General features: G+C 39.9%; 1 protein-coding gene across 5 annotated transcripts in view; it reads right to left on the minus strand.

Annotated features, from left to right (window-relative positions):
- The window catches only part of CACNA2D1 (calcium voltage-gated channel auxiliary subunit alpha2delta 1), a 428,163-nt gene that overhangs the window by 15,360 nt on the left and 386,042 nt on the right, over positions 1–26,761 (minus strand). For 4 of the 5 annotated variants that reach the window (XM_086474480.1, XM_086474471.1, XM_086474448.1 and 1 more), the window contains 13 exons: positions 23,733–23,794; positions 18,619–18,695; positions 16,645–16,705; positions 14,763–14,860; positions 11,567–11,651; positions 11,294–11,356; positions 10,232–10,335; positions 8,875–8,961; positions 8,437–8,504; positions 7,131–7,169; positions 5,805–5,876; positions 5,096–5,248; positions 4,953–5,005 (listed from right to left, as the gene is read on the minus strand). In XM_086474480.1, the coding sequence (XP_086330606.1) occupies positions 4,953–5,005; positions 5,096–5,248; positions 5,805–5,876; positions 7,131–7,169; positions 8,437–8,504; positions 8,875–8,961; positions 10,232–10,335; positions 11,294–11,356; positions 11,567–11,651; positions 14,763–14,860; positions 16,645–16,705; positions 18,619–18,695; positions 23,733–23,794 (1,022 nt within the window). Of the gene's footprint in view, positions 1–4,952; positions 5,006–5,095; positions 5,249–5,804; positions 5,877–7,130; positions 7,170–8,436; positions 8,505–8,874; positions 8,962–10,231; positions 10,336–11,293; positions 11,357–11,566; positions 11,652–14,762; positions 14,861–16,644; positions 16,706–18,609; positions 18,696–23,732; positions 23,795–26,761 lie in introns of all 5 variants that reach the window. The other variant, XM_086474465.1, reaches the window with a different exon arrangement.

Consider the following 26,761-nt stretch of genomic DNA (forward strand, 5'->3'; position numbering starts at 1 on the left):
TCTGGATTCAAACAGACAGGTCTGTGCCTTCAATCATCAAATGGGCAGCGCACCAACCATCATGGATGAGAAGAAACCTGACGCCATTGAACAGTGATCCAATTTGCTGACAGAGAATAGTGATCTGTTTTAAAGGCTTAGCACAGAATTTATAGGGAACTGAGTGAAAAAGGCAGCTTGGGAAAACTGCAAAATCTTCTGAGTTAAAAGAGCTTGAAGAGAAACGATACGTACTCTCTCAAGTAAATGCTGATGTATCCCATATAAATTTTGAAAATTATCACTCACACCTTTATCCCACATTGTTGCCTGAAACACTATAGTTTTCTTTAATAACCTGGTTTCTCTTATTTCCCAGCATTTGCTTTTGCCAGGTGCCTCACTGAATCATTTTTGGTCAGCCTTTTTCACTCTGCTTGCTTAATGGCCCTATCTGCCTGCTTCTGACCTAGATTCCATTAAAAACATGTCCATAGGAAGTACTTTCATGTGGTGCTTTCAAGTTAAACATCACACAAAATAAACCTCAGGTCTAAATTGAGTCCAGACCACTGAGTCTGATTTGAACACTGATAAAGTAAAGTTTCTCTGTTTGAGAAGAGCTCAAGTTTCTCTTCTGGGTTATTGCCCATCTCCAGTTTTTGAGGTTTGCTGTTGTCCAAAAAACCTGAGATATTTGCTGTTGCTGTTAACAAAATGTAACCGACGATAAAAAACAACATATAATCTTCATGGTGCTATCCATGAGAAAACTACTATATGTTTGTTCAGCTGCTATATATTTTAAGTGTTAGCTTTGTAAAGTAGGTAATTTATTCCAACTTGATAATTATTATAAAAAAAAACAAGCATCATGAAACTTTAGAAAAAGGAACAGTCTCCAATGGTGCAATTCACACCAATGCAAAAGTATCACATCAGTATCAATTACTTATGTGGTGCTGGAGGAAGTAGCTGATAGGGGTGTCTACCTACATGGCTCTGAAATAGGTAAAATTACTTCTGTGGCTATTATTAATAATGCACAAACCAAAGTAAAAAGGAAAGAAAGCTCCTAAATGGTTCTTTAGTTTTAAAATGTACCCAGTATTCTGATTGTGAAAGATAAACCTTATTACTGGTGCAAACCTGCTTCTCTCAAGGTCAATTCCAAAACTCCACAACACTCCAAATACACCAACTTTTCCCCTCAGCTATAGAAAATGCTAGGACAATGACTACAGGATTATCCAAATTGCTTTATATATATTTGCTTCCTTGAAATAGTTCAGTAGTGCTTTTGACATTCCATTTCAAAGAACCAACTAACAATTATTATGAGAACTTTTAACTGAACTGTGCCATCAGATAACATACTGGTTATCCTGCATTCTGAAGAAAGACTTCTTTACCTGTTGTAATAGAGAAGCTTCTTTGCTCACACTTGCAGGGCTCATTGACAAAGCTTTAAAATAGACTTGAAGGGGGAGGGGGACAATATCAGGCTTGCCTGTGACAAGCTGTGGGACAGGGGGGCTAGTGAGGGCCCTCCGTCTGTCTCTCTGAGGCATGCTGGGTACACTGCAGCACAGTTGAAGTCTTACAGAGATGAGCCAGGGGCTCCTGAGGTAATAGAAGCCAACAGAGAAACATCAGTGAAATACCTCAGAGGAATTAAGGAGTGTTTCTCTAAGAAGGTGACGTGGCAGACAGCCCAGCTGAAGCGCCTCTACACCAATGCACGCAGCAAGGGTAACAAACAGGAGGAGCTGGAAGCCACTGTGCTGCTAGAAAGCTATGACCTGGTTGTCATCACTGAAACTTGGTGGGACGAATCCCATGACTGGAGTGTGGTCACCGATGGCTACAGGCTGTTCAGAAGGGACAGATGAGGAAGGAGGGGTGGAGGCATTGCCCTCTACATCAAGAAATGGATAGAGTGTGAAGAACTGTCTCTGAAGAATAGCCACGAGCTGGTTGAAAGCTTATGGGTAAGAATTAGAGTCCAAGGCAACAAGGGAACCTTGTGGTTGGGGTCTACTACAGGCCACCCGATCAAGCCTATGGACGAACCCTTCTTACTCCAGCTACTGGAGGCTTCACACTTGCAGGCTCTCATCCTGCTGTGGGACTTCAACCACTTCAACATCTGCAGGAAAAGTAGCACAGCGAACTGCAGGCAATCCAGGAGACTCCGGGAGCGATGGAGGATACCTTCTTAAGACAGGTAATAGACAGCCCTACCAGAGGGAACGTCATACTGGACCTGATGGTCACCAGTGTGAGTGAGCTAATTGGAGGCAGCCTGGGCTGCAGTGATCATGCGCTGGTGGAGTTCCCAGTCCTGAGGGATTTGGGTCAGGTGAAGAGTAAAGTCAAGACCTTAGGAAAGTAAACTTCCAGCTCTTCAAAGAGATAGGTCAACAGGACCCCCTGAGAAACTGCCCTCAGGGCCAAAGGCACAGAACAGAGCTGGCAGATCTTTAACTACCCTTTCCACAGAGCACAAGAACTCTCCATTCTCAGATGGAAGATATCAGGAAAGCAAGGCAAGACACCGGCATGGCTGACTTGAGACCTGCTGAGCAAACTAAAGAGCAAGAAGGAATTGCACAGGCAGTAGAAGTAGGGACAGGTATCCTGGGAAGAGGATAGGGACACTGACTGGTTGTGTAGGGATGGGGTCGGGAAAGCCAAGGCACAGCTGGAGCTGAACTTGGCAGGGGATGCAAAGAATAATAAGAGCTTCTACAGGTGTGTCAACCAGAAAAGGAAGGTTAAAGAAAGTGTAACTCCCTCTGATGAGCAAGACTGGCAAGCTGGTAACAAGGGACAAGGAGAAGGTTGACGTACACTTTTTTGCCTCAGTCTTCACTGGCAACCTCTCTTTCACACCTCTCATGAGAATAGGCCATAAGATGGGGACTGGAGGAGCAAAGTCCTTCCCACTGTAAGAGAAGATCAGGTTCGTGACCACCTGAGGAACCTCAACTTGCAGGTAAAGGGCAAAAGCAGACAAAGGCAGGGGCTAGCAGAATGAAGAACCACCCACTGTAGGAGAGGATCAGGTTCAAGACCAAGTAAGGAACCTGAAGATGCACAAGTCTATGGGACCTGATGAAATGCATCCCAGAGTCCTGAGGGAACTGGCTGATGTAGTTACCAAGCACTCTCCATGATATTTGAAAAATCATGGCAGTCAGGTGAAGTCCCTAGTGAGTGCAAAAACGGAAACATTGCACCCATTTTTAAAAGGGCAGAAAGGAGGACCCTGGGAACTACCGAGCTGCCAGCCTCACCTCTGTGCCTGGGAAGATCATGGAACAGATACTCCTAGAAGCGATGCTAAGGCACATGGAGGACAGGGAGGTGATTTGAGACAGCCAGCATGGCTTCACCAAGGGCAAGCCCTGCCTGACCAACCTAGTGGCCTTCTATGATAGAGTGACTACATCAGTGGACAAGGGAAGAGCTGTGGATGTCATCTGTCTGGACTTCTGTAAGGCCTTTGACATGGTCCCCTACAACATTGGAGAGAGATGGATTTGATGGGTGGCCTGTTCAGTGGGTGAGGAATTGGTTGGATGGTCACATCCAGAGGGTAGTGGTCAACAGCTCAATGTCCAGATGGAGACTGGTGACAAGTGGCACCCGTCAGGGGTCTGCAATGGAATCAGCGCTGTTTAATATCTTCAGCAACGACATGGATGGTGGGATCAAGTGCACCCTCAGGAAGTTTGCAGATGACACCAAGCTGAGTGGTGGCATTCACACGCCTGAGGGACAGGTTGCCATCCAGAGGGACCTGGACAAGCTTGAGAAGTGGGACTGTGTGAGCCTCATGAGGTTCAACAAGACCAAGTGCAAGGTCCTACACTCGGGTCAGGGCAACCCCTAGTTTCAATATGGGCCAGGGGATGAAGGGATTGAGAGCAGCCCTGCCAAGAAGGACTTGGGCGGACTGGTGGGCAAAAAGCTGGACATGTGCGCTTGCAGTCCACGTAGGCCAACAACAACCTGGGCTGCATGAAAGAAGTATGGCCAGAAGGTCAAGGGAGGTGACTCTCTCCCTCTGCTCCACTCTCATGAGACCCAACCTGGAGTACTGTGTTCAGCTCTGGGGACCTCAGCAGAAGCAAGACATGGACCTGTTGGAGCAGGTCCAGAGGAGGGCCACAAAAATGATCCGAGGGTTGAAGCAACTCTCCTGTGAGGAAAGGCTGAGAGACTTCGGGTTGTTCAGCCTGGAGAAGAGAAGGCTCCAGGGAGACCTTATTGCAGCCTTCCAGTTTCTTATGGGGCTCACAAGAAAGATGGGGACAGACTATTCAGCAGAGCCTGTTGCAGTAGGACAAGGTAGATTTAGACCAGGTGTAAGGAAGATATTTTTTACGATGGGAATGGTGAAACACTGGAACAGGTTGCCCGAACAAGTTGTAGACGCCCCATCCCTGGAAACATTCAAGGCCAGGTTGGACAGGGCTCTGAGCAACCTGATCTGGTTGAAGATGTCCCTGCTCACTGCAGGGGGTTAAGCTAGATGGCTTTAGAAGTCACTTCCAACCCAAACTATTCTATGATTCACGGGTTTTTGTAAAATGATTCACTGAAAGGCAAACATTGATTTTCTTAAGACTTCTTTCTAGAAAAAGGGAAAGACAATATTCTGAAATAGGGAACCAAGTGATCGATAACTCTGAATGTAATAATTTCATCTGAACCTTCAAACCTGCCAATCAGTCTTAGACCACTAATTCCAACTTTTCTTCCTGAACCTGATTTTGTAGAGTCAGAATACACAATCACAAAATCCAAGGAGTTTGGAGACACAGATAAGAATTTTCACCATGAGAAACTGTAGAGACAAAGTGTTCAGAGCAGTTTTATGGAGGGGAAAAAAAAGACTAATCCAGTTTTAACCCACTGTATAATCCTAGTTTGGACATACCGATTTCCTACACACTTTTACTTACCAGGCAGCTGCCGAAGCCCACCATCCTAGATGCAAAATATCTGATATCGTAGGCTGAGGAAAAAACAACAGAGATTATGTTATTTGTATAAACACCTGCAGACTTTTAAGGGAATGTCAGTCACCGCACAAGGGACTACCGACCACATAAGCAGAACGAAGTCCAGCTCCTTGCTTTGGTTCTTCTTCAGGATCACACACTGATTGATAGTCATACGACTTGTTAAAGGCATACAGGGACATGTTAATCAGGTTTCGCATCAAGCCAGGATCAATTTCACCAAAGAATCTTCCAATCTGATGAGGTGGGATATACAGACATAAGTTAAAGTATTTCTAAGTATTTTTCTTGTAAAAATGTGAACAGTTCTGATTTCCACTCCTATCCCCCCTATTTTTTCCTCTACACAACTCATCATGTTGTGCTGCTTATGTATTTATTTATTTATTTATTTGACTATTTCTCTCCAAAAAGAGAGCTGGAGAAGTCCAGTTAAGACAGTAATTGTTAAATGCACTATGAATGAGACCTGCTTGGGGAAGAGCAAGAGGATGATGAGAAAGAAGGTGTATAGATGCCATACTACTTGCTCTCACCATCATAGGTCCATTGGTAGCCTACCAGTCTAAGAGTAGAGCACAAAGAACACAACTTGGTAAAAGTATGGCATCTTAAACCATAAATGAGACCGTGAAAAAGACTAATGGAATAACTGGAATTTCTAATACAGCAAAAATATTGTGATTCAGAAATATTATTCTTAGGATAAGCTGAGAGTGAAATGCTGTTTTTTTCCTCTTAAAAGTTCTTCCTATTTTTTTTTTCATGTTCTGTCCTTAAAAATATACATACCTGTTGTGTATATTCATCCCGATTTGACATCAAAAGAAATCCACCATCGTCAAGGATAACACAATCCACATGCTATTTTAAGAAAGTAAAATATATTTTGCAGGATTGATTTGTCAAGAGAACATTCTGTAAGAAACTGGTTTTTATTCAACACTTCAGAAGCATCTTCAAATCTATGTGACTCAGGCTAAATCACAACATCATAGCCAAGGGCCAACATTAAGCTATAATAAGTAGCATTATCAGTATTATAAAAGTTTGTACAGATCAAAGGCTTTTTTGTGGCTTAATTTCATAAAAGTTGTTTTGTAAATTCTTATTTGCTCAATACTTTGAGCGCTATATTCTTACTAAATCTGATTATAATTGAATCTCAACTCATAATTAGGGACTACAACTTCTCGTGTGCTTCAGCCATGCTTAAAGTCCTTTTCCATTTGCAACTTTTAATGGTAAAAATCTTAAGGGCAGACTCTCAGCTTGCTAGTCACGATTATTTTCACTTGCCAAGGACTGTAGTGGGTTTCTTCCAGGTGTCAGGTGCAGGAATGGGAAGCCCACTGGTTCCCTACGCTTTGCACTTTGTAAAAGATCCTTGCAGTCAGAGATTGGAGAGATAGCAGTGAGGCCAAATAGATAACCTCAAAGAGCACCCTTTTTATTGTGACTCTTGCATTTAATGATCTTCACACTCCACAAAAGAACTCACAGAAGACCTGAGCAGAGAAAGCTTTTAAGCACATGGCAGAATTTGATACTGTGGCAGCCCCTGAAGCTGTGCTCTCCTGAGTGTTAGCAGAGCTACGGGATCCCCAAATCCTGGATGGGCTGGGAACAGAGGAAAGGAGGATGACTAATGGCTGCTGAAGGGCACATGGGTACTCTGGTGCTTTTCAGTCTGCATTTACTCTTCCCTAAGGTACTTCTAGTGTTCCTTTTCTCAGTTTGTTTTTGTTTTTGTTTTTGTTTTTAATTTTTCTCTTTCCTCAGGATTCACTTCTTGATTTGAAAATTAACATTACATTTTTTTTCCACATTTTTCTTCACATCTGTCACTATTGCTCTTACTCTGTTTTTTTTTCTTCCCTTTAGTTCTTATAACCTCATTGCAATGATTCTTGCAACTACTTCACCTGAATTTTATACCCTCTTTCACCCCCTTCCCTCCTAATCTTCACCTCTTTCTCAAGACACAACTAAGTCAGTCCTATTTTCTGTAATATTAACTCTCAAATAATAATGATAGAATTGTTGTCTTAGATAAATCTAGAGAATGACTGAATTTTCATAATCTGCCAGATATTCATAAACCGAACATGTTCTTACCATACTGTTTCTCTCACAGCCACAGATTTCACTGTTGCACTAAAAACCAGAAGTACAGTAATCGTCAAAAAGTGTTTCGAAAGAAATTGTATTTTGCAGTGATATTAATCAATCAAGACAAGAACAAGCGATTCAGTTTTCAGTATCTATATATTAATTTAAATTAATTTAATTAAACTAATTTTGAGTGTGTGCCACTTATCACAAATATCTGTGAACAACTTGTATTCAGTAATTATCAACAGCACAATCTCTACTGTCTTTCACAAGGTCTCTGATACACCTCCCTTTTTAAGTATGTTCAATACATTAGAGAAAAGTAGTTTGGAGGACTCGTCAGGATGTCAGTGTCAGAAAATATGCTTCCAAGTTATCTTTTTTGACAATGAAAAGCTTCAACAGTCTCAAAGGATGGGAATCCCATGTGATCAAGGAACCCCCCATCTCCAGTTAGCTGTCATGGCTTTGATTACTAACACATTTTTCTCTTTTTCTTGCAACATGTGTATACGTACACACATAACTGTCTCCTTGTGTTGTGTCCTGAGCAAAACAACCACCAGATAATGGTGCAGTCATTCCCCTCAAATTAATTCTGATACATTCCTGTTTCTGTCTTTTTTTCAGTTATGTATTTTCGTCCCTAACTGTTCTGACATTTAGGCAATGCCTTTGCCTACCCATTGAACTACAGCTCTAATACCTACAATGGCCAGACACTGTTATCAGTTCCCTTAATACACAACCAACCGAGCAACGCTGCCTCATCCAGTTGTTCCATAATTGTCTTTTTGTGCCTCTCCTTTCCCAATGTACTATTAATTTTTGATTTTTTTCTTCCATTTATCCTTTCCTCCTTCCCATTTACACCTAAGCATTATATGCAATGAATGAAAGAGTTAAGCTAAGGGTTAAGTTCTGCTAAAATGCTGTGATGTTGGTTGCAATGTAAATCCTTACTGCTCACTGCTTACCCATTCTCCACATTAAATAAAAACAGATTCACCAATTCTTTTGCAGATTTTATTCACTGCTACAGCATAATCTTAGTAGGGAGCCTACTGGCTGGAATATGTCATTTTTCTTTGTCTTTATCCATGTTCTATAATTATGAAAGCAAGACACATACAAAATACAGCCTATTTCAACATAGATTTATTTTGTGCACTTCGATGATTTAAATACCACAACTACTTGGCAACTACGCATCAGTGTGACTCTGGCACAAAGAGCTATTAGACCTATTTGCATCTGAAGCTTTGAGAAATGCAAATAAAGTTCAAAAAAGACTTGGTCAATTGCTTACCAGGCTCTTGATTGTGGTTTTTGTGAAATTTTCCATCCAGCTGGTTGCGTCAATTTTTATTCCAACAACTAACAAGAAATACATGAAAGTCTTTTTTAGTAAAATAAAATTTAAAAAAAAAAGGTAACTGTAGAATCCTAAAAAAAAAGGAAAAATTATAATAACATCTAAATGATTAAACTGGAAAAGGATAAAATATGGGTTTTGCTCAGTTGTCTGACCACCAACATCCTTCATGAGACTAATAAATAAAGCACTCTTACTCAAACACAACCAGATCTTTGGCTTGATTTCCACTAGCAAGATCAAAACAGTCTCAGAGAAAACAATGTTATATAAAGTGAAGTTCCTTTGAAAACTCAATTAAATTTCTAATTCACTGTTGAGCAACAACCAAAACACTAACGTATTTAGAATTTCAGTGCAACACTATCTTACCTGCTGGTTTCAGAAGCTTCCCATTAATTGTTATTTCCACAGCCTTGCTTACCATAATACCTGTTTCATAGCTATTGGCACCACTTTCTGAGAGTATAGAAAGAGGGGGAAAAAGAAGTTAGGGTATGTAAAAAGACTCTTCCTCTGAAACTGAAATCAATGATTATCCAAATACCAAGAATGATTTAAAAAAATCCTTATTCAAAAGCACTGACCCACTTGTATTACGCATTTATCACCTGTAATAGCTCAGAGCACTAACATCTGGATGACTAAGAGGAACAGTTTTGTTTTCTTTTCTTCATTCACCTTTTGTACACAGTTTCACTGCTTCATAAAGTTACTGTAGCCTTTTTTTTTTTTCCTGCAGAGACATGAATAGCTTTACACATGTGAGCAGCTCTGTTAAATCCAGGACCAGAGCCAAAGATTTTATCCTGCTGTCGTCTGGGTATTTTTCAATGCAGGATATACTGACACCACTCACTAACCAACAATTACTTCTCTGATGGACTTCAGCCTGTTTTCAACACTGCTTAGTATGAAAAAGCAAGCTAAAAAGTACATTCCCTGGAGCTCTTTGAGAAACAACAAAGGCTTCAGGGAATTTAGTTAATTACTTTCTTAATATTTTATTGAGAAAAGATGCAATAAATAACTATGAAATAATAGCAATAAAAGATCCCATATGTTTAAGAGAGGACTATGCCACTTGTGGTATCATCTGCTTTTAGACAAGCTTGGCAAGGTTAATGCTGCTCACATCAGTAACGAGCACTTACTATTGTGCACAACAGGTTTTAAATATCACAATATTTCAGACAAACTAGTTTTGGCGAACAACAGCTATTTGAAATACCATTCAAAAGCGAAGTTTAAATTAAGCAGTGGTGCAGTGGACAGAGCTGTGGATCCTGGACTCTTACACCTGCTCCCCCAAGTTAGGTTTGGTGCTGAGGAAGTATACAGAACTCAGCTCAAATAAAGCTTTTTTTAGGTAGTGTTATTGTCCCTAAGTGCAATTTTCTTTCACTTCCTTTTAAAATAATTCTGCCAAAGCATCTCTGTAAAACAGTGTTTCAGTATATAAATGAACAGAAACACTCTGCATGTTTTCAGCTTCATTAATTCTGAGCATACAGGGCCACCAGAGTCGAGGACAAATTATGACATCACTTGTTTAGTGACCTCCCAGCTACCTTTTCCTTAATAACGGGTGACATCCCTAGATTTTTCTTCCTTATGAAGTGTCCTACTTGCGTACTTTGTCAGTGACCTCACCTGGTATGGCAAACTTCCACAAGTACACTTATATTGGATCAGCTAGCTCTGACATTTCAAAACAGTGATGACTTACTGTTGTAGTAGGGAGCTGTGAAAATATAGTTGTCATTATCTAAACTCCGTTTATAGAAGCTGACTTCATAAGTTTCAGCATTTTCCAACCAATCTTCTCCTGCCCTAATCACAAAAAAATAGCAATCAAAAAACAGAGTTAGAGTCTTATTAAAGCTGTGCTGCAGGGAATTTTTTTTTATTGTTTCACAGTTCGAATATGAGATTCACTCATATAGTCCTCAGACTTTGTCAGCTTTCACTGGTGTGATTACACAGCCAGGTGTAATTATTAAAAAAACTTTGGAAAAAAAGAAAAAGGAAAATAATATTCTTGGAACAATTGTGTCATAATTTTTAGATATATTGAGATAAATATAACTGCAACACTACTTACAACAAAATATAAAAAACCCCTTTATAGCACATGCTATCTCTTGGGAAATCATCCCAAAAAATTTTATATCATTAATAACACCAAAACATAAAAGAAATTGATTTGGGGAGTAAAATTCATTGCCATCTTCCCGTTTTGGGGAAACACAGAATAACCTAAGAAAATAGATACATTTGCCATTTACCAGTATAGCTGTACTGGTGCCCTTGCTATTCCCAGTCACTGATGGGGGTGTGTAGTTTATAATATGACCACATTCGCATTCCCTTTTTGCCCTCTGGTAATAATACATTTTCCTCTCTTGAAGTCCCTGGACCATTTGGTCTGCTTTTATGAGTCTTTACAGTATTTGCAGCCTGCCAGCCTTCCAAACAAATGAGTGCTTAGGAGTAATTAGGGATTAGCATGGCCCCACTACTGCTACAAGGGCACTGCTTTTACTGCTGCTCTACACTGATTAGAAACTTGAATTACAAGGATCTGTTATGGCAATAATGTTACAGATCAGTTTCAAGCAGTGACACAGGTAAAATCAAAGAAAAACAAGACATTCCATTCATTTCATAGTTATCAGTACAGATTAGACTATAGGAAAAGTTGTTTTTCATTCAATAAATCCATTACTTAACATTCCACCCTTTCAGATTTCAAAATTATCATATTATACTATTTTATAATAATTGTTACCTTTTTGGGAACACTCTAGTAATTCCACCATCTGTAACCACAAATTGTGCAACAACTCCATCACTGTAAACAAAAATAAGATTTAAAATGAAAAGTGACTGAAATCCCCATGTCAAGTGTTGCCATTTAAGTGCATAACTGTGAATTAAATACCTGTCCTAATGTAATGTAAACATTAAATGTCTATCTGTATATACACATACATGTATATTATTTTATTATCAAGCTCTGAAACGCATCAAAAAAATCACAGGCAATAAAAAGAATACTTACAGGGACAGTTTACTCCAATAATTTTGGGCAAGTTCATTTGTAAATCCTGCATCCAGCAAAACTCTAATGACCATATCAGTATTACCTATCAAAAGAGTTAAGACACTCATCTGAAACCACATCGAGTTTTATTAAACAGCTAAAATGAAATTCTGAGTTGTCAAGATGCTATAGGCACAAAAATTGGGCTATTTCTATTAGACATACGGTCTAACTTCAAATTATGTCAAGTACTTACTGTTAAATAGATTGCTCACACTGTTGACTTCACTTAAACTTTTCCTTCCTTGTATCCTAAAAAACTACCTTTGTGTCATAGGAATATGCAAGGTGATAAGGCTACAGGTCCCAGCTTTGCAAAACCCCTATGTTAAATTTGTCAATTAACCTATTTTTAAAGCATGTTTTTATTCAAACAGTTTTTATCTCAGGTGATGCAAACAACAGTTAATTCTTTGTTATACTTACTCTTACACTCTACAAAAAAGGAGATAACTCAACTATAATATAAATATATTTGAATCAGTGAAGTCCCAGACTCTCAAAAAACCCCTATTTGCCATCAGAAAATGGGTACAGGGAAATAAACTAATTTTTAATTAGCAGCTTAGATGGATATATCTTTTTTTAAATATCTTTGAAGATGGTCTGAAGTCAGCACAATCACCTTTTTCAGTACCGCTTCGCAAGAGAAAGTTCTAGGCATGGTCAACAGAAGCAAGTGCACACTTTAATACGGATTTTACCACTATGGAAAATAAAATAGGGCTAAATTGGAGCTGAATAATATAAAGGAAAAATCTGGCTCTTGGTCTTCAATATCACACAGTAAATCAGTGTTGGTAAATCAGTTCCGTGACTGGAACCTGCAGCTCTGAATTCTGCTAAACTGCAGCTGCTCAGCCTTGCTGAGGAGACTGAAAACTCCTTCTGGGGAAAAATAAAAATAAAACTCACCAACTTTTCTTCAGTTTTGCTCCATGGAGAGCCATGACATGCTCTGTGCTTCACACTAAGTCTCAGATTCCAGAAAACTGATACTGACCTTTTTTTTTTTTAAGAAATGCCCTAATCCAATCTGTTTTCACAAAACAAATCAATAGGGACATGTATTTGGGTATTGAAGAGCTTCATAGGCTTTAGCAAGAAGGCTTTTCCATAAAATCCCCTGAATCCTGAATGTGTGAGCATGCTATACGCAGAGCAAGCAGCTCGATTTACCAGCAGGAAGCACTGGCTCATATCATCCTAATACATCAGTTTATTCTCATTAGATATATTTACATGGCTTAGTGAGGTAAACCTGTTAAACTGCATCGGATGCCACACACTCACCTTCCCTATTCACGTGTACAATGTCACAGTATAGTATGTAATGAAAGTTAGAGCACTGTTTTAAAAATATTTCTTCAGCTGAAGTAATGACAAAACTCCAATAATTAACGTTAGGATGAAATTTAGAGGGCCTTTGCCACATCCACATTTTCCTAGAAATTAAATTGATATTCTATCTGAATATAAATATCAAAATATGTCTCTCAGAGTGATAGTGATCTCTACTAATATAGACTACTAATATTTTACTGGATGCATTTTTTATTTAGGATCCACATGCATTCACCTCCACAAAGAGAGACTTGCTCACTTACATAAAGCAGACATTGAAGATAATTGAATTGCTCTTACTGTCCCCTTAGTAACAACAGAGGTAGTTGTCTAACTTTCTGGTTAACTTCTAACAGATTAAAGTTGGATGGGATGAGTCAAAATATAACAGGCATTAAGTTTATAGTATATAGACGATTTCAATTTGGGGATTTTACTAGTTATTCCTTTTGAAAAGCATTTTCAGCTGAGATAATTTCCATAGCCACCATTTCCTTTAGTCAACACTGTTTACTTATTCAGGAGACTATTTTTAAAGTAACTTAATTATTAGAAAAAAGGAAAAATGTTAATTTTGTTGTGGATTCCAAAATGAAATATAGCAATAATCTGATAACATTTTGGCATAATTACTTGCTGAGACCAAGTGTATACTAATACATCACTATTGTAGTGATATTGTCACTTTCCACAATATTATCATACATGACTAATAAATATTAAAGTAGAATTTACATTTATTATCTGGTTTAATCATCTGAGGTGAACGCTTTAATTTCCAAGATCGAGCCAAGGGACTCAAGTAAAATTTCAGTCAGTCAGCAATGTGCCAGTGAATAAGATCACTCTATTAAAAATCACAAACAAACAGCTACACATGCACACAAAAATAGCCTTTTGTGAGAAGATCTCATATTTAAGTGCACATTCCTTCAGTTACATGGTCTAGCAGAGAGATTATTATTGAATTGACCAGTGATCCCTGACAGCAACATGTTAAAAAGGCTAGAGGAATGCAAGACAAAAAAAAAAAGTTTATTCCAACTGTTTATAAATTATTAATAATGCTAAACAAACCTGTATGCATAAACAAACAAATCCAAACATTGATTTTTGCATGAGAACAAGACTTTAATGCATTACTATGGTTCATTGAAAAGCATAACTCCTCATTTATTCTAAACAGAGTTTAAGGCCCAACATCAAAACGTGACTATCTTCCCAAAGCCCAGTGCTCACCACTGCACCAGTTACATGAACCTGTGATCTTAAACAAGTCAAGCCCAAGCGAGATCACTTTAACCAATCTGTGACCCAGCAATTGAATTTCCTTATCTTTTATTCGGGTTATTGGTTATTTTGGTTCTCAGCTTCTTTTCTTTATTTATTTTGGTTATATAAACAGACAAGAAAGAAGACTGAAGATTTCATTACAAGATTTTGAAGTCTATTCGAGCCTTACTTTGGCTGATATGCTCAAAAGAAAAAACTGTAAATTCAAAATATTTGGTGTGTATTAAAATGAACTCACAGGTATTTGCTGCTAGAACAGAATGCTGAGAGGAATTGTGGAAAACAATGAATGCATGTTGTCGTGCAATCTTTCTTCAATAAACCCAGAAAACTGCAAACTAATTTTACAATCTCTACCTTGGGTAGAAAATCCCAACACTACTTGTATTTCTACTAAAAAAATCAGTGAAGATAAAAACCAAACCCACATGATTTGGGCATGAAAGCTGTCATTTAGACTAATTCTCATTTGTATTTTCCTAAGGAAAAAATTTAGTGAAGTGAGAAGAATACTTACATGATGGACTGCTTGGAGTATTTCTGTCAATAAATTCATTGAAATTTAATAGAAATTCAGTGTTGTTTTCTGATTTTTTTACATCATTACAGTATTCTCTGAAAAACAACAGAAGAGTCTTCTCAGATTTGTTTCCTTCGCTACCAAAGTAGACAAACATGGCACAGCAATTTTCAAGTCCAAGCAGGATTGTGCAACTACAATGAGGTGTCTGGCACTACGATGTCAATTGACTACCATAGTCAATATTGAACGTTGACCATATTGAATATTTCAGGCTTCTACAGGAAATAAAGTGTTCAAGTGCTTGCCTAAATCTGAATTATAAGAAAACTCCATGTGTGAGATAGGGCATAGATTCCCAGAAAAAGCACTCAGGGCTAGGGCAGGCCATGAAATTAGGAGATCATGGAGTCTGTAAACTAAAGAAGAAAATGTCCAGTGGGTTTAGGCTGCTTCTGGGTTAAACTGTACTGGAAAGTACATGGACTGCTGATTAACACATAGTCACTTCATGCTCAACTGAGGACAGATTTATGGGCTAAGTTCCTATCCTCTGAGAAGTCTTAAAGGCAATTTTAATAATGCACACACCACATAAGCATAGGAACACTCTGTTTTGACATATGCAAAACAGATAAAAAGTAAGCTACTGTCCTTTACATAATGTAATAAAATAAAGCAATATATCATTGGGCAATTCACCGATTGCAAGCGAGCACAATAAAAGTCACTGAGCATTTTGAAGGAAAATATTAGATGGTGAGTAACATTAAACAACTTTAATTAAAATGTAGAGAGTATTCAGCAGTAGAGCAGGGAGCTCTCTTTTAAATAAGCTCTTTATATTAAATTAATCTTATGAACAAAAGAAGCCTGTTCATTTCATATGAATAAGCTATCTTATTACCCTTTACTTACTTTACCATGATCCTGAAAGACTACAGGCAGAATTTGCTTTACTGTACCAACATTCACATTTAAACAGAGCTCCACATCAAACAGGCTTTGTTCAGCCTAACAGCTAGGGACTTGCTGGAAACTGCTAATTGGTATAATTGATTATCAATAACTTCAGCCCTTAAGAAAATTAAATTAAACAGTTAAGCTGAGAATACATTTGAAGACAGAAAACTATGTTTTACGTCTGAATCAATCGAATCATTGAAATCAATCTATTTATTGAAATTTAAAAGGACAGAGAAATTTAAAAGGACAGAGAAATTTATAAGATAAATAAGAAATCCAACAAATCTAACTGATCTTGTTGGTACAGCATTTCCTTTGATTTATCTTTCAAAGGAACCTGTCTTTTATGAACTATTTATCATACCATGTTTCCCTTGCAAATATACATTTACAAGAGCAATAAGGACTACACAGTTTCACATGAAAAAGCAGAAACTCATGAACTTACTCGATCAATTTTCAATGACTCAATCATTTTTTATGTTAAATGAATCAAAAATTAATTCATGCTTAAGTGATAGAGGGCTTTGAAACACTTTATCTTGAAGTTGGAAAACATCTCGAGGTAAGTATTAGGGTGCCTATTTTGCAAATGAGAAACTAAGGTACAAAGTTGTGAAATCTTAAAGAGTCACAACCACAAGAAATGAACAGACGCATATAAGATTTATCAGAATGTACAGCGCTCTTTGCTTAATATAAACAGCAATCAGAGCCAGAAGATGCTGTTTACAATCCAGCAAGAAGAAAAGATTGAGCTTGTAAAACATGAATTTAATAACTACTCTTTTACTTAATATTTTTTACCAAAATTAAACTTCATTAGTCAAGTCTGTATTTTGTAAATGTCATTAAGCTGATTAACTGCTTATTTACTGCTGAAGTAATACTTATTACTGGGAAATTAACCAACCTTGGTGCTATAAACGTATAGCCAGCTTCATCAAAATGATCAAGCTTCAGTGTTTCTGAATCTACAAAGATGAAGAATAAACATCAAGTAAGTAAACTTGCCATCATTTTTCTTCTCAAAATATTTGACTAGCTTTTGCATGCATCCATGAATTCAGAAAGAAATGTTTGAGACACTTTCCTACTAATATACTGCATACTTCTCAGTATTTCACAGTACAGAAAGAAATTACTTGATCATTACATACAACGTACACCTGGCAAAAATAATGTATCTAACAACTGACTTAGAGAAGACATTTCATTAGCATGACAACATGAAAACATATGAGATGTTTTCATTAGAATAAATCTGATACAAAGAAATATCTGGGACACCGAGTTGTTAGAACATGAAGGAAAATGCTTCTAGTATTTTCTGCAACAAAGTTTAAAAAACTCATTCCTATAAGCATCACTTTCAATGCTACTGAAAATAATGGCTTTAAAAGCTGCTGTCACTGAACACTGATAGGACCAGACAAAGAAGGATTAGAGATAAGCAACATATTGAAATGTGCATGAAACCAGAAAACACTTCAAGTTTTTTTTCCCCCCCCTTTCTATTACTATGGTACCCAATGATCATGGGAAAAATCCTGAGATGAGGAATACAGAGGAGAATATCCAGTAGGAATAGAAATATAAGTGAAAAATATCAACTGCAGTAAACAGAAGGAAATTGAGCAACAAGAATATACTTGCCCTTTTTGATTGTCACTATCCATCAGAAAGAGAAAGCAGGGAAACAGAAAAAAACAGGGTAAAGCAAAAGGGGTCACAAACCAATATTTTATTCAAACAGCCCCTTGAATAAAAATATTGTGCATAGATAGATCAAAGGTTCAATTTACATACAGCTGTAGTCTGGAAAGACAAACATCTTTGAAGACTGAAGAATACGTCCTTCTCAATTATTTCTCGAGTACCTTCTATATACTGTGGCTATTCCAAGGGTCTGTTTTGCAGGTTATATCAATATAAGTGCAAAACCAGATGATCTAACCCATCAAGAGAACCATATTCACTCACTAAAACTTTAATTTTAAACTACTTACTATTTGACAAAGTTACAAAATAAATCACTGATCATTAAAACCTTGTCATATTCCAGTTCATATGTAGGAGGTGATGGTAGAGGACAGTGATTTAGTGCTAAACAAGTTTTCTCTAAACTAACAGTATCTATGCCTGTCAGAGAGATCCATAGTGCTTTTCTAAGTTTCTATTTAAATGCATATTTGTTCTAGTTTATTGCAATACTTGGATAAAGTTAAAAGGATGTGATGGGTTCTATTTTGTCTACTATCTAGATTACAGTTAAGCTACACCTAATAAACAAACAGCATTTGAATACTCACAAGAATCATTTCCAATTATCTCTCCAGAATCTGTAAATGGCTCGAAATTAGTCTAATCCAAAAATACATTACAAACATTCGCTAAAACTATTTGAAAATGCGAAATAAAAACCTAGCTGCAAGCCAAACCAAACAGCGCTTTCATGTTAATTATTCCTACGTGCAGCAGAGGTAATTTGCTAAATATTATTCTGTAACTACTGTAAAAATAACAAAAAAACCTTTACTATTATAGTCTATATCATCACATTTAGCTAATAGAATGAAAAAAAAAATAGTATCCAGACCCTTAAAATGACAGCAACAGAGGATACACAAAGCAATGATTCTATAGGCACAGAGCAAGGGGGAAGGGATCGTCAGTGAAACTGGGGTACCTGCACATATTCTATCTTTATAGAATATTTCTTGTACCTTGGATGTTACAACGGGTTAGAATCATTGCTGCAGATTTTGGGTACGTCATGGTAACATCAGTGAATTCCACAAAATTCATGAATTTTAAACATCGTTTTTTTAAGTGAATCTGAGACTTGGCAATACTAGACAAAACCAGGGACCTTCACAGCACTTACATCTGGCTTGAGTTATTGGTTCTTCTATTTTGGCTTTAATATAATAAAAGCTGTATGATGGTAACACCAACGCCAAACTGCAATAGAAATGAGACAAATAATTGTGTTATTTGGAGCAATTTTCCAGTTTCAGGTTCTATGTGTTTCGAAAGCAATTAACAAGTTTGGAAGTTGGATCAACATGAGATGAAATAGTCATAAAGTGACGTACCAGCCTCACACTTTATAATAGACACAAACAGGTTCATACCGGTCCTGAAGTCCCCTGTGTTTATTTTCATTCTTATTTACACTTTCAAGCATAAATGCACTTTTTAATAGATAAGCAAGGAATTTCCAAATAGTTGCAAATAATAAAATACATGATTTCTTGCATCTTCCTCTAACACTTTTAGCATCCCAACGTAACACATGTCAAACTGGCCATTGACTTCAAAAACCAGCAAGTAGTACTGGACTGATTTGCACGCATCATATAATGACACACTCTCCTTTTACCAATAAAAAAACTATCGGTATTCATTCGGAAATGTATCTAGCAACACTTGAATTCACATTACACTCAAGATGCAAAATATTTTCTTGATTCATGCAGTCACCACAGAAAACCTTTGAACATCATTGTGTAATAACATTTTAAGATTTGCAAAGCATTCACAATATATTTTCTTTTAGATTATACTTTTTTATGATCAAACAATATAGGGCTTTTTGCAACTAAATTCAATACATGTGTAGAAGAGTTCAGTTCTAAACAGGTACATTAAGGACAGCAGGTACGAGCAATCATTAAAGAGGCATCATCATCTCCCATATCTCATCCTTAATTTTTGCACTTGGATTTCATCATTGCAGAACTGCAATGGTTTCTAATGGATAGCCGCAGAAATTAACATTAAAAAGTTGTACAATTGAGCCATAAATGAGATGACCTTTAATGATACATTTGCCACTAAAACAGAATGTAAGTGAGAATGGTAGAAGGCTATTGCTAAATATGCAGTAATTCTCCTCTAGGGAAATCAGTAGCAGTTTACCTGTCATTACTGTTACTGCTAGCAGAAATTGCTAATTAAAATCTATAATTTTATGTTTAATAGGCTTTCTGCAATGTGACTCCATGGATTTATTGCTGTATCTCATGCCAGGGAGCTCAGTAAGAATTCAGAAGTCATATAAATCAAATGTATTTCTTTATTGATTGCTAGATGGCATAGTCTGATAAAAAACTTTCTTTTCTTCGAGCATGAAGATAGAAGCAGTTGAACAGAAAAATGGGATGCTGAATAAAAGATCCTGCATTTGCATTCTCTTGTTAAAACTGATTTGTTTGGTTTTACGTACAAATTAATGTTTGCATTCTCATCGGCTGTACACCTGTGCAGAACATAACAGAAAATGGGAACTAGCTTGGCTGAGGACTACTGTAATTCACCACAACAAAAATACTGTTTTGGCAAAAAAAATGACTGAATGTTTGTATCATCTAGTTTCGAACTGGAGTAGTTTAACTTTTTTGGGACTTGGTAAACCTTAACTTGTTTTGGATAATGTCAAGTTTCTACATTCCTTCTATTGTTTGAGCTCCATGCTTAAATGAATTTAAAATAAAGTGCCTTCAAGGGGGGATGTGCTCTTACCCATTACATTATAGAATCACAGAATGGTTTGGGTTGGAAGGGGCCTTAAACTTCATCTACTTCCAACCCCCCTGCCATGGGCAGGGACACCTTCCACCAGACCAGGTTGCTCAAAGCCCCATCCAGCCTGGCCTTGAGCACTGCCAGGGAGGGGGCAGCCACAGCTTCTCTGGGCAACCTGTGCCAGTGTCACACCACTCTCACACTGAAGAACTTCTCCCTAAAACCTAACCTAAATCTACGCTCTTTCAGTTTGAAACCATTACCCCTCATCCTACCACGACACTTCCTGTAGCCCCCTTTAAGTACTGGAAGGCCGCATAAGGTCTCCACAGAGCCTTCTCTTCTCCAGGCTGAACAACCCCAATTCTTTCAGCCTGTCTTCACAGGGTAGGTGCTCCAGCCCCTGATCATCTTTGTGGCGCTCCTGTGTCTTTCTTAGGCTTGTGGCCCCAGAGCTGGACACAGAACTCTAGGTGGGGTATCCCCAGAGCAGAGCAGAGGGAGAGAATCACCTCCCTCGACCTGCTGGCCACACTTTTCATGCAGCCCAGGATGCGATTGGCTTTCTGGGATGCGAGCGCACATTGCTGGCTCACGTCCAGCTTTTTGCCCACCAATACCCTCAAGTCCTTCTTGGCAGGGCTGCTCTCAATCCACTCGTTGCCCAGCCTGTATCTGTGCTTGGGATTGCCCTGACCCATGTGCAGGACTGTGGTGGTTCAGTGTCCAGCGGGGTTTTGGTGCGGTTTTGGTAGTGGGGGAGGGGGCTACAGAGGCAGCTCCTGTAAGAGGCTTCGAGAAGCTCCCCCGGCTCCAGTTTCGGACCCACCTCTGGGCAAGGCCAGGGCAATGGCGCCTCTGCGAATAACCATTTAAGAGTGAGAGAAGCCGTTGACTGTGTCCCTTTGTTCTGTTGGTGTTGGTGAGCGAAGGGGGATGGGAGAGAGGCAGCCCTGCGGACACCCCGGTCAGTGAGGCAGCAGAGGGGGAGCTGTGCCGGGGCGAAGGTTCCCCCGCGGCCCGCGGTGGGGTGGCGGCTGAGCCCCTGCAGCCCCTGGAGCCCAGCGGTGGCCCAGAGGTCGCCCTGCAGCCCGCGGAGGGCCCCGGGCCGGAGGAGCAGGGACCGGGCCCGGAGCAGCCGCGACTGCGGCCGCGCTGGAGCCGCCCGTGGGTGGGAGGGCGGCAGCCCCGGGAGGGCCCCGCGCTGGGGGGTTCTGGGGAGCTGCGGCCCCGCGGGAAGGACTCGCGTTGGGGCAGCGGGAGGAGGAATGTCTGCCGGGAGAGGGACCCCGCGGTGGGGCAGGGGAGGGTGCGAGGGCCCCTCTCCCTGAGGGGGAAGGAGCAGCGGAGACCCCTTGTGCCGGACGGGCTGTGACCCCCATTCCCTGCCCCTGCGCTGCTGGGGGGGAAGAGGGAGCAGAGCTGAGCCCGGGAAGGGTGGAGGGGTGGGGGGAGGTGAGGTGTATTTAAGACTTGGTTGTACCTCTCACTATCGTTGATGGTGGTGGTTGTTTTGTATTAAATGTGTGTTGTTATCCCCAAGTTGAGTCTGTCTTTTGCCCGTGCCCATAACTGGTGAGTGAGCCCTCCCTGTCCTGTGTCTCGACCCTCAAGCCCTTTTGGGTTGTATTTTCTCCTGCCCACCCCTCAGGGGACAGGGCAGGGGTGAGCGACCGGCTGTGTGGAGCTTTTGGAGCCATCTGGGTAGGCTCAAACCACAACAAGGACCTTGCACTTGGACTTGTTGAACCTCAAGAGGTTCACACAGACCCAACTCTCCCACCTGTCAAGGTCCCTCTGGATGGCATCCCTTCCCTCAGCTGTGACAACAGCACTGCTCAGCTTGGTGTCATCAGCAAACTTGCTAAGGGTGCACTGAATCCCACTGTCCATGTCACCAACAAAGATGCCAAACAGTGCTGGTCTCAATACTGACCCTTGAGGAATGCTACTTCACTTGTTCCTGCTGCCATTCACCACATAATTTTTACGTACAAAGCAGTGTCAGTGCTAATTACTTAAAACTCTTCAGAAATTGATACAGATTTCAGAGATAATCATAGAATCATTAGGTTGGAATAGACCTCTGAGGTCATCAGGTCCAACCATTGACCTAATACCACCTTGCCCACTAAACCATGTCCCAAAAGTGCCATACCTACACAGTTTTTGTACACCTCCAGGGATGGTGACTCCACCACTTCCCTGGGCAGCCTGTTCCAATGTTTGACCACTCTTTCGGTAAAGAATTTTTTCCTAATGTCCAAACTAAACTTCCTCTGGCAGAACTTGAGGCCATTTCCTATTCTCCTATCATAGAATCATTCAGGTTGGAAAAGGCTTTTGAGATCATCAAGTTCAACCATCAACCCTACTCTACCAAGTACACCCCTAAACCATATCTCCAAGCACCACATCTAAACGCCCCTTAAAATATTAAGGGATGGTGACTCAACCACCTCTGTGGGCAGCCTGTTGTGGGACAACACTTTCAGTAAAAAAAAATGTTCCCAATGTCAAGCCTAAACCTCCCCTGTTGCAGCTTGAGTCCGTAATCTCTTGTTCTATCATAAATTACCAGTGAGACAAGACCAGCACCTACCTCTCTACAATGTCCTCTCAGGTAGTTGCAGAGAGCAGTAAGGTCTCCCCTCAGCCTCCTTTTCTTAAGACTAAATAGCCCCAGTTCCCTCAGCCGCTCCTCACAAGACTTATTCTCTAGGCCTTTCACCAGCTTCGTTGCCCTTCTCTGCACTCTCTCCAGCACCTCAATGTCTTTCTTGTATTGAGGTGCCCAAAACTGGACACAGTACTCGAGGTGCGGCCTCATCAGTGCCGAGTACAGGGGCACAATCACTTCCCTACTCCTGCTGGCCACACTATTTCCGATATAGGCCAGGATGCCATTGGCTTTTTTGGCCACCTGGGCACACTGCCGGCTCATTTTCAGCTGGCTTGGTTCCTGCCCCTAAAATCTCACATGAAGGTTAGCAAAGTGATGGTATAAGCAATGATTGTGACTGAAAAAGATTTGCCTAAAACATGTCTCAGTTTTTATTTAGACCAAAATATATCATCTTTCTTTTAAATATGCATGTTAAAACAGGAATATGGAGACAATGCAAAGAAAAGGTGAAATAAGAGGAGGAATCTGAGGGAAAGTGTACATTTAAGAATCAAAGTATACTGTGATACAGAAAGTAGGAGGAAAAGTAAGATTCTTAACATCAATCATATAAAATGTTTTTTTCCTGCATAATGAAGTACTCTAGTGATAAATCTCAACAGTTGGATGACAGGCTGAGGTTCTGGTCCTTAGACAGAGCAACAATTCTGAGCTGTAAAGCTGTACAGGAACCCAGAAAATCTGATCCTGACTTAGCTAGTATAGAAAATGTCACACTAAAAATATTAACTAATAAAAAGGACATTTAATTACACAAAAGAAGTCAGAGAACAGAAATGAGTTACCTGTAATCAGTGCCATTCACAGCAGTCCATGTATATGTTCTGTTTCCTTTATCAATGTATCTCTACAAAGAGATATTGGTAAAAAATAAATTATTAACTCTGGAGCTTCAACAAGCGTGACCTTTCCCTGAGAAATAGAGTGTAAAATTAAGTACAAATCTGTTGGAACTCTATTCATTATGTTGCTAAAATCATGAGTTGAACTACAACTCTTTTTCTTAAACATTTTCCAAACTCGTATTATGCAAAAGAATCACCTATATCCTTTTTATTGAACATTAACAAAATGTAAATTTAAATAAAACCAGACTAACATGACCTAGCACTTTCCATTTTAAATCCATTAGCCAGGCCTACGCAAACCTTTTTCTATGTGATTTAAATTTGATAAAAGATGTTACTTTACGGATCATTTTGCAGCTAAACTATGAAAAAAAAAAAATCAATTATAAAAAGACTTTGTAGGTAACTCTCTAATAACAAAAACCTCAGTGCCTGTCCTTTCAGGTCACAGTACCACTGGCTAAATGTATTTAAATTTTAGTTGTATCTACAGGCACAGCCAGGTAACCCTGATTGCGTAAGCACTGCATGCTAAACTTACATGTGTTTCTAATCTCACTAGGAAGGTCTTGAATTTGTGAAAAATTTAACATTGAAATAAATGTTTATTTTTAAATAACTTAGTACATTAAGATAAGCTTTACCATTCATTTCCTTTCGGTATGAAAAATAATGTGATAGACACAGTCCTACAGTTCCCCACAGATTTAATCATTAATGCACCTGGCTGACATGGTTTTACACAGTTTTTCACTTTGAAAACTAAAAGTTTATGCCAGCTGCAACATATTATCATTTTACAATCAGCGACTTGTAAGTACGCCAGCAATGAAGTCTGTACAGCTGCTGCGCTGCAACGTTACAAACATCAGTAAAAGGTACCAGAGGTACACGTCTAGGTTCTTTTCCCTGTGGTAAAGCAAAAGTGTTAAAATGACCGTGATTATGAAAAAGAGGTGGCTTTTTTGATATTTATAACTTGAAACCTTCTCATTACATGGCTGTGGCTTTTCAGTACAGTATCACAGTGGAAGTAATTTATTAGTCATTTTGGAAAGAAAAAGAAAAAAAAGAAAGAAAATGCATATATCAGTGTCTAATGCCCTGATACATTTCATATTTAAGGTAAAAAGATGGCTGAAGAGATTCCTATCCAAGCATGTTTATATTTAATAATGTGCCTATACTATTACTTCAGCTCAAAAATAAGTAGACACTTGAGCCTAGCGCTGGCAGTCCCTCCAAGTCAGGTGCAGTGCCATGGGTTTTACACACCATGTACGTTGGCAAGAGAAAAGCAGTGCCCAAGGTGGGAGGGAAAGAAGAGAGCTGGGCTCTTACTAAATCCTGTTGCCACCAGACCTGTGCACATGCTTGAGCGCAAATTGTCTGAAGCCTCCTTCGAAGATCACCCAGCAGATGACATGTCCTCATACGTCAGCTCCCATTTACCTTTGCCTGCTTCATTACTGAGCGGTCTGCGAGCACCTCAGCCCCAGCTGGGCACTGCCAAAGAACCTACACACGGTATTGCAGTTTTTGTGACCCCTCAGTTTTCACTACTGCCCACCCTGGCTGCCCGAATGTGGCAATGCTTTTGTTCCTATGGCATCTTCTCTGTTAGTTGGAAAGTCCCTGAGGCCTTGGGAGACTCCAGCGCACCCCACCCACGCTTGCTACGAGTCCAGTGTCTATGCTGTAGTATGAGGTCATCTCCCAAGACACTGCTGGGGCCAGCTGCAATACAGAAGGAAAGCGATGCAAACTGAAACCGAAAAGCAAAACAAAAAGGACATCAATTTTAAGCCTCGAGACTGCAATTGTCAGTTCAGAGCAACTGACCACATCAGCCCTTTTTATAAGAAAATATATGAAACGATCAAGTCTTAAGTGATGCATGCTCATGCATGGCCTGTGGTCTGAAGCAGCTTTATTCTGGCTCTAGCAGCTGCAAGGGTGTAATGGCTTGAAGCAGTCACCATTGCCAGCCATCTCTGGCTGCTCCTGTCTTCTCTCAAGAGAGGTCTGAGTACAGGAAGAAATCTTGGGCCATGATGCAAGCGAAGGTGAGGGAAATTCATTTCATTGGGCACTTGAAGCATCTGGGATCAAAAGGCTTGGGACATTCTAGTCAAATACAGACGATGATGTGGGCCATGCATAAGAGGTGCATTCTCATGCACCCAGGAATGTCACATTTGCCCCCTCCACCCACCGCCCCACCCCCCCCATACTGTGGCTGACTTCAGCATTTGCAAGTGTAAATGCTGCCCCTCCCTTCCTCTTTGGGCAAATAGTTGCAGGACCTTTTATCACACGGCCCGAGAAATGCATGCACAGCCTGAGCTATCTGCAACAGCTTTGCCATGAACGCCATTTCTTGTATAACCCCAACGGTGTCATTGGTTTTTTGTGACCTTCTTATCCTCCCTTTTCTAACCGCCTACACAGAGCCTTTTCACCCATAGGATTGGAAAGGCATTCCTTAAACAAAAGAACACAAGTCTGAATATGTCCCGGTGAGTCCTTCCCTTCAGGAGCAGCTTATCCCCAGCGCAGATGCCAGCAGGACGTCAGACTCTCTGACAGTGGATTAGGAATGACCCAGGCTCCCTTCAGAACAGGAGGACAGGCTGGTGGCTTCCTACGCTGGGGTCCTGATGGGCTCCTGATGCAGGTAGGTAGCAGAATGGACATCAGATGGGGCTTACCCTCCCTGCCCCAGGAAGGCCCTATTCATTCACCGTTCTCCAACAGTAGAACCATTCAGGAAAAGGCATTTTTTGCTCAGCAGGATTGTAAAGCAGCATTGTAAAGCCTTACTCAGGAGAGCTGAGGTGAGGGCTTTACTGCGAGAAAGCACAGAAGAGAGTCCTGGCAGAAGGCAAGGGGACTGCTGGTACAGGTCTCTGCTTTAGAAGAACATGGAAAGAGGTGAAAGGCAGCATGAAGTCGGATACAGAGAA

The sequence above is a fragment of the Leptosomus discolor genome, chromosome 1 (genome assembly GCF_034619465.1).
Source record: "Leptosomus discolor isolate bLepDis1 chromosome 1, bLepDis1.hap2, whole genome shotgun sequence".
NCBI classification, from domain to species: domain Eukaryota; kingdom Metazoa; phylum Chordata; class Aves; order Leptosomiformes; family Leptosomidae; genus Leptosomus; species Leptosomus discolor.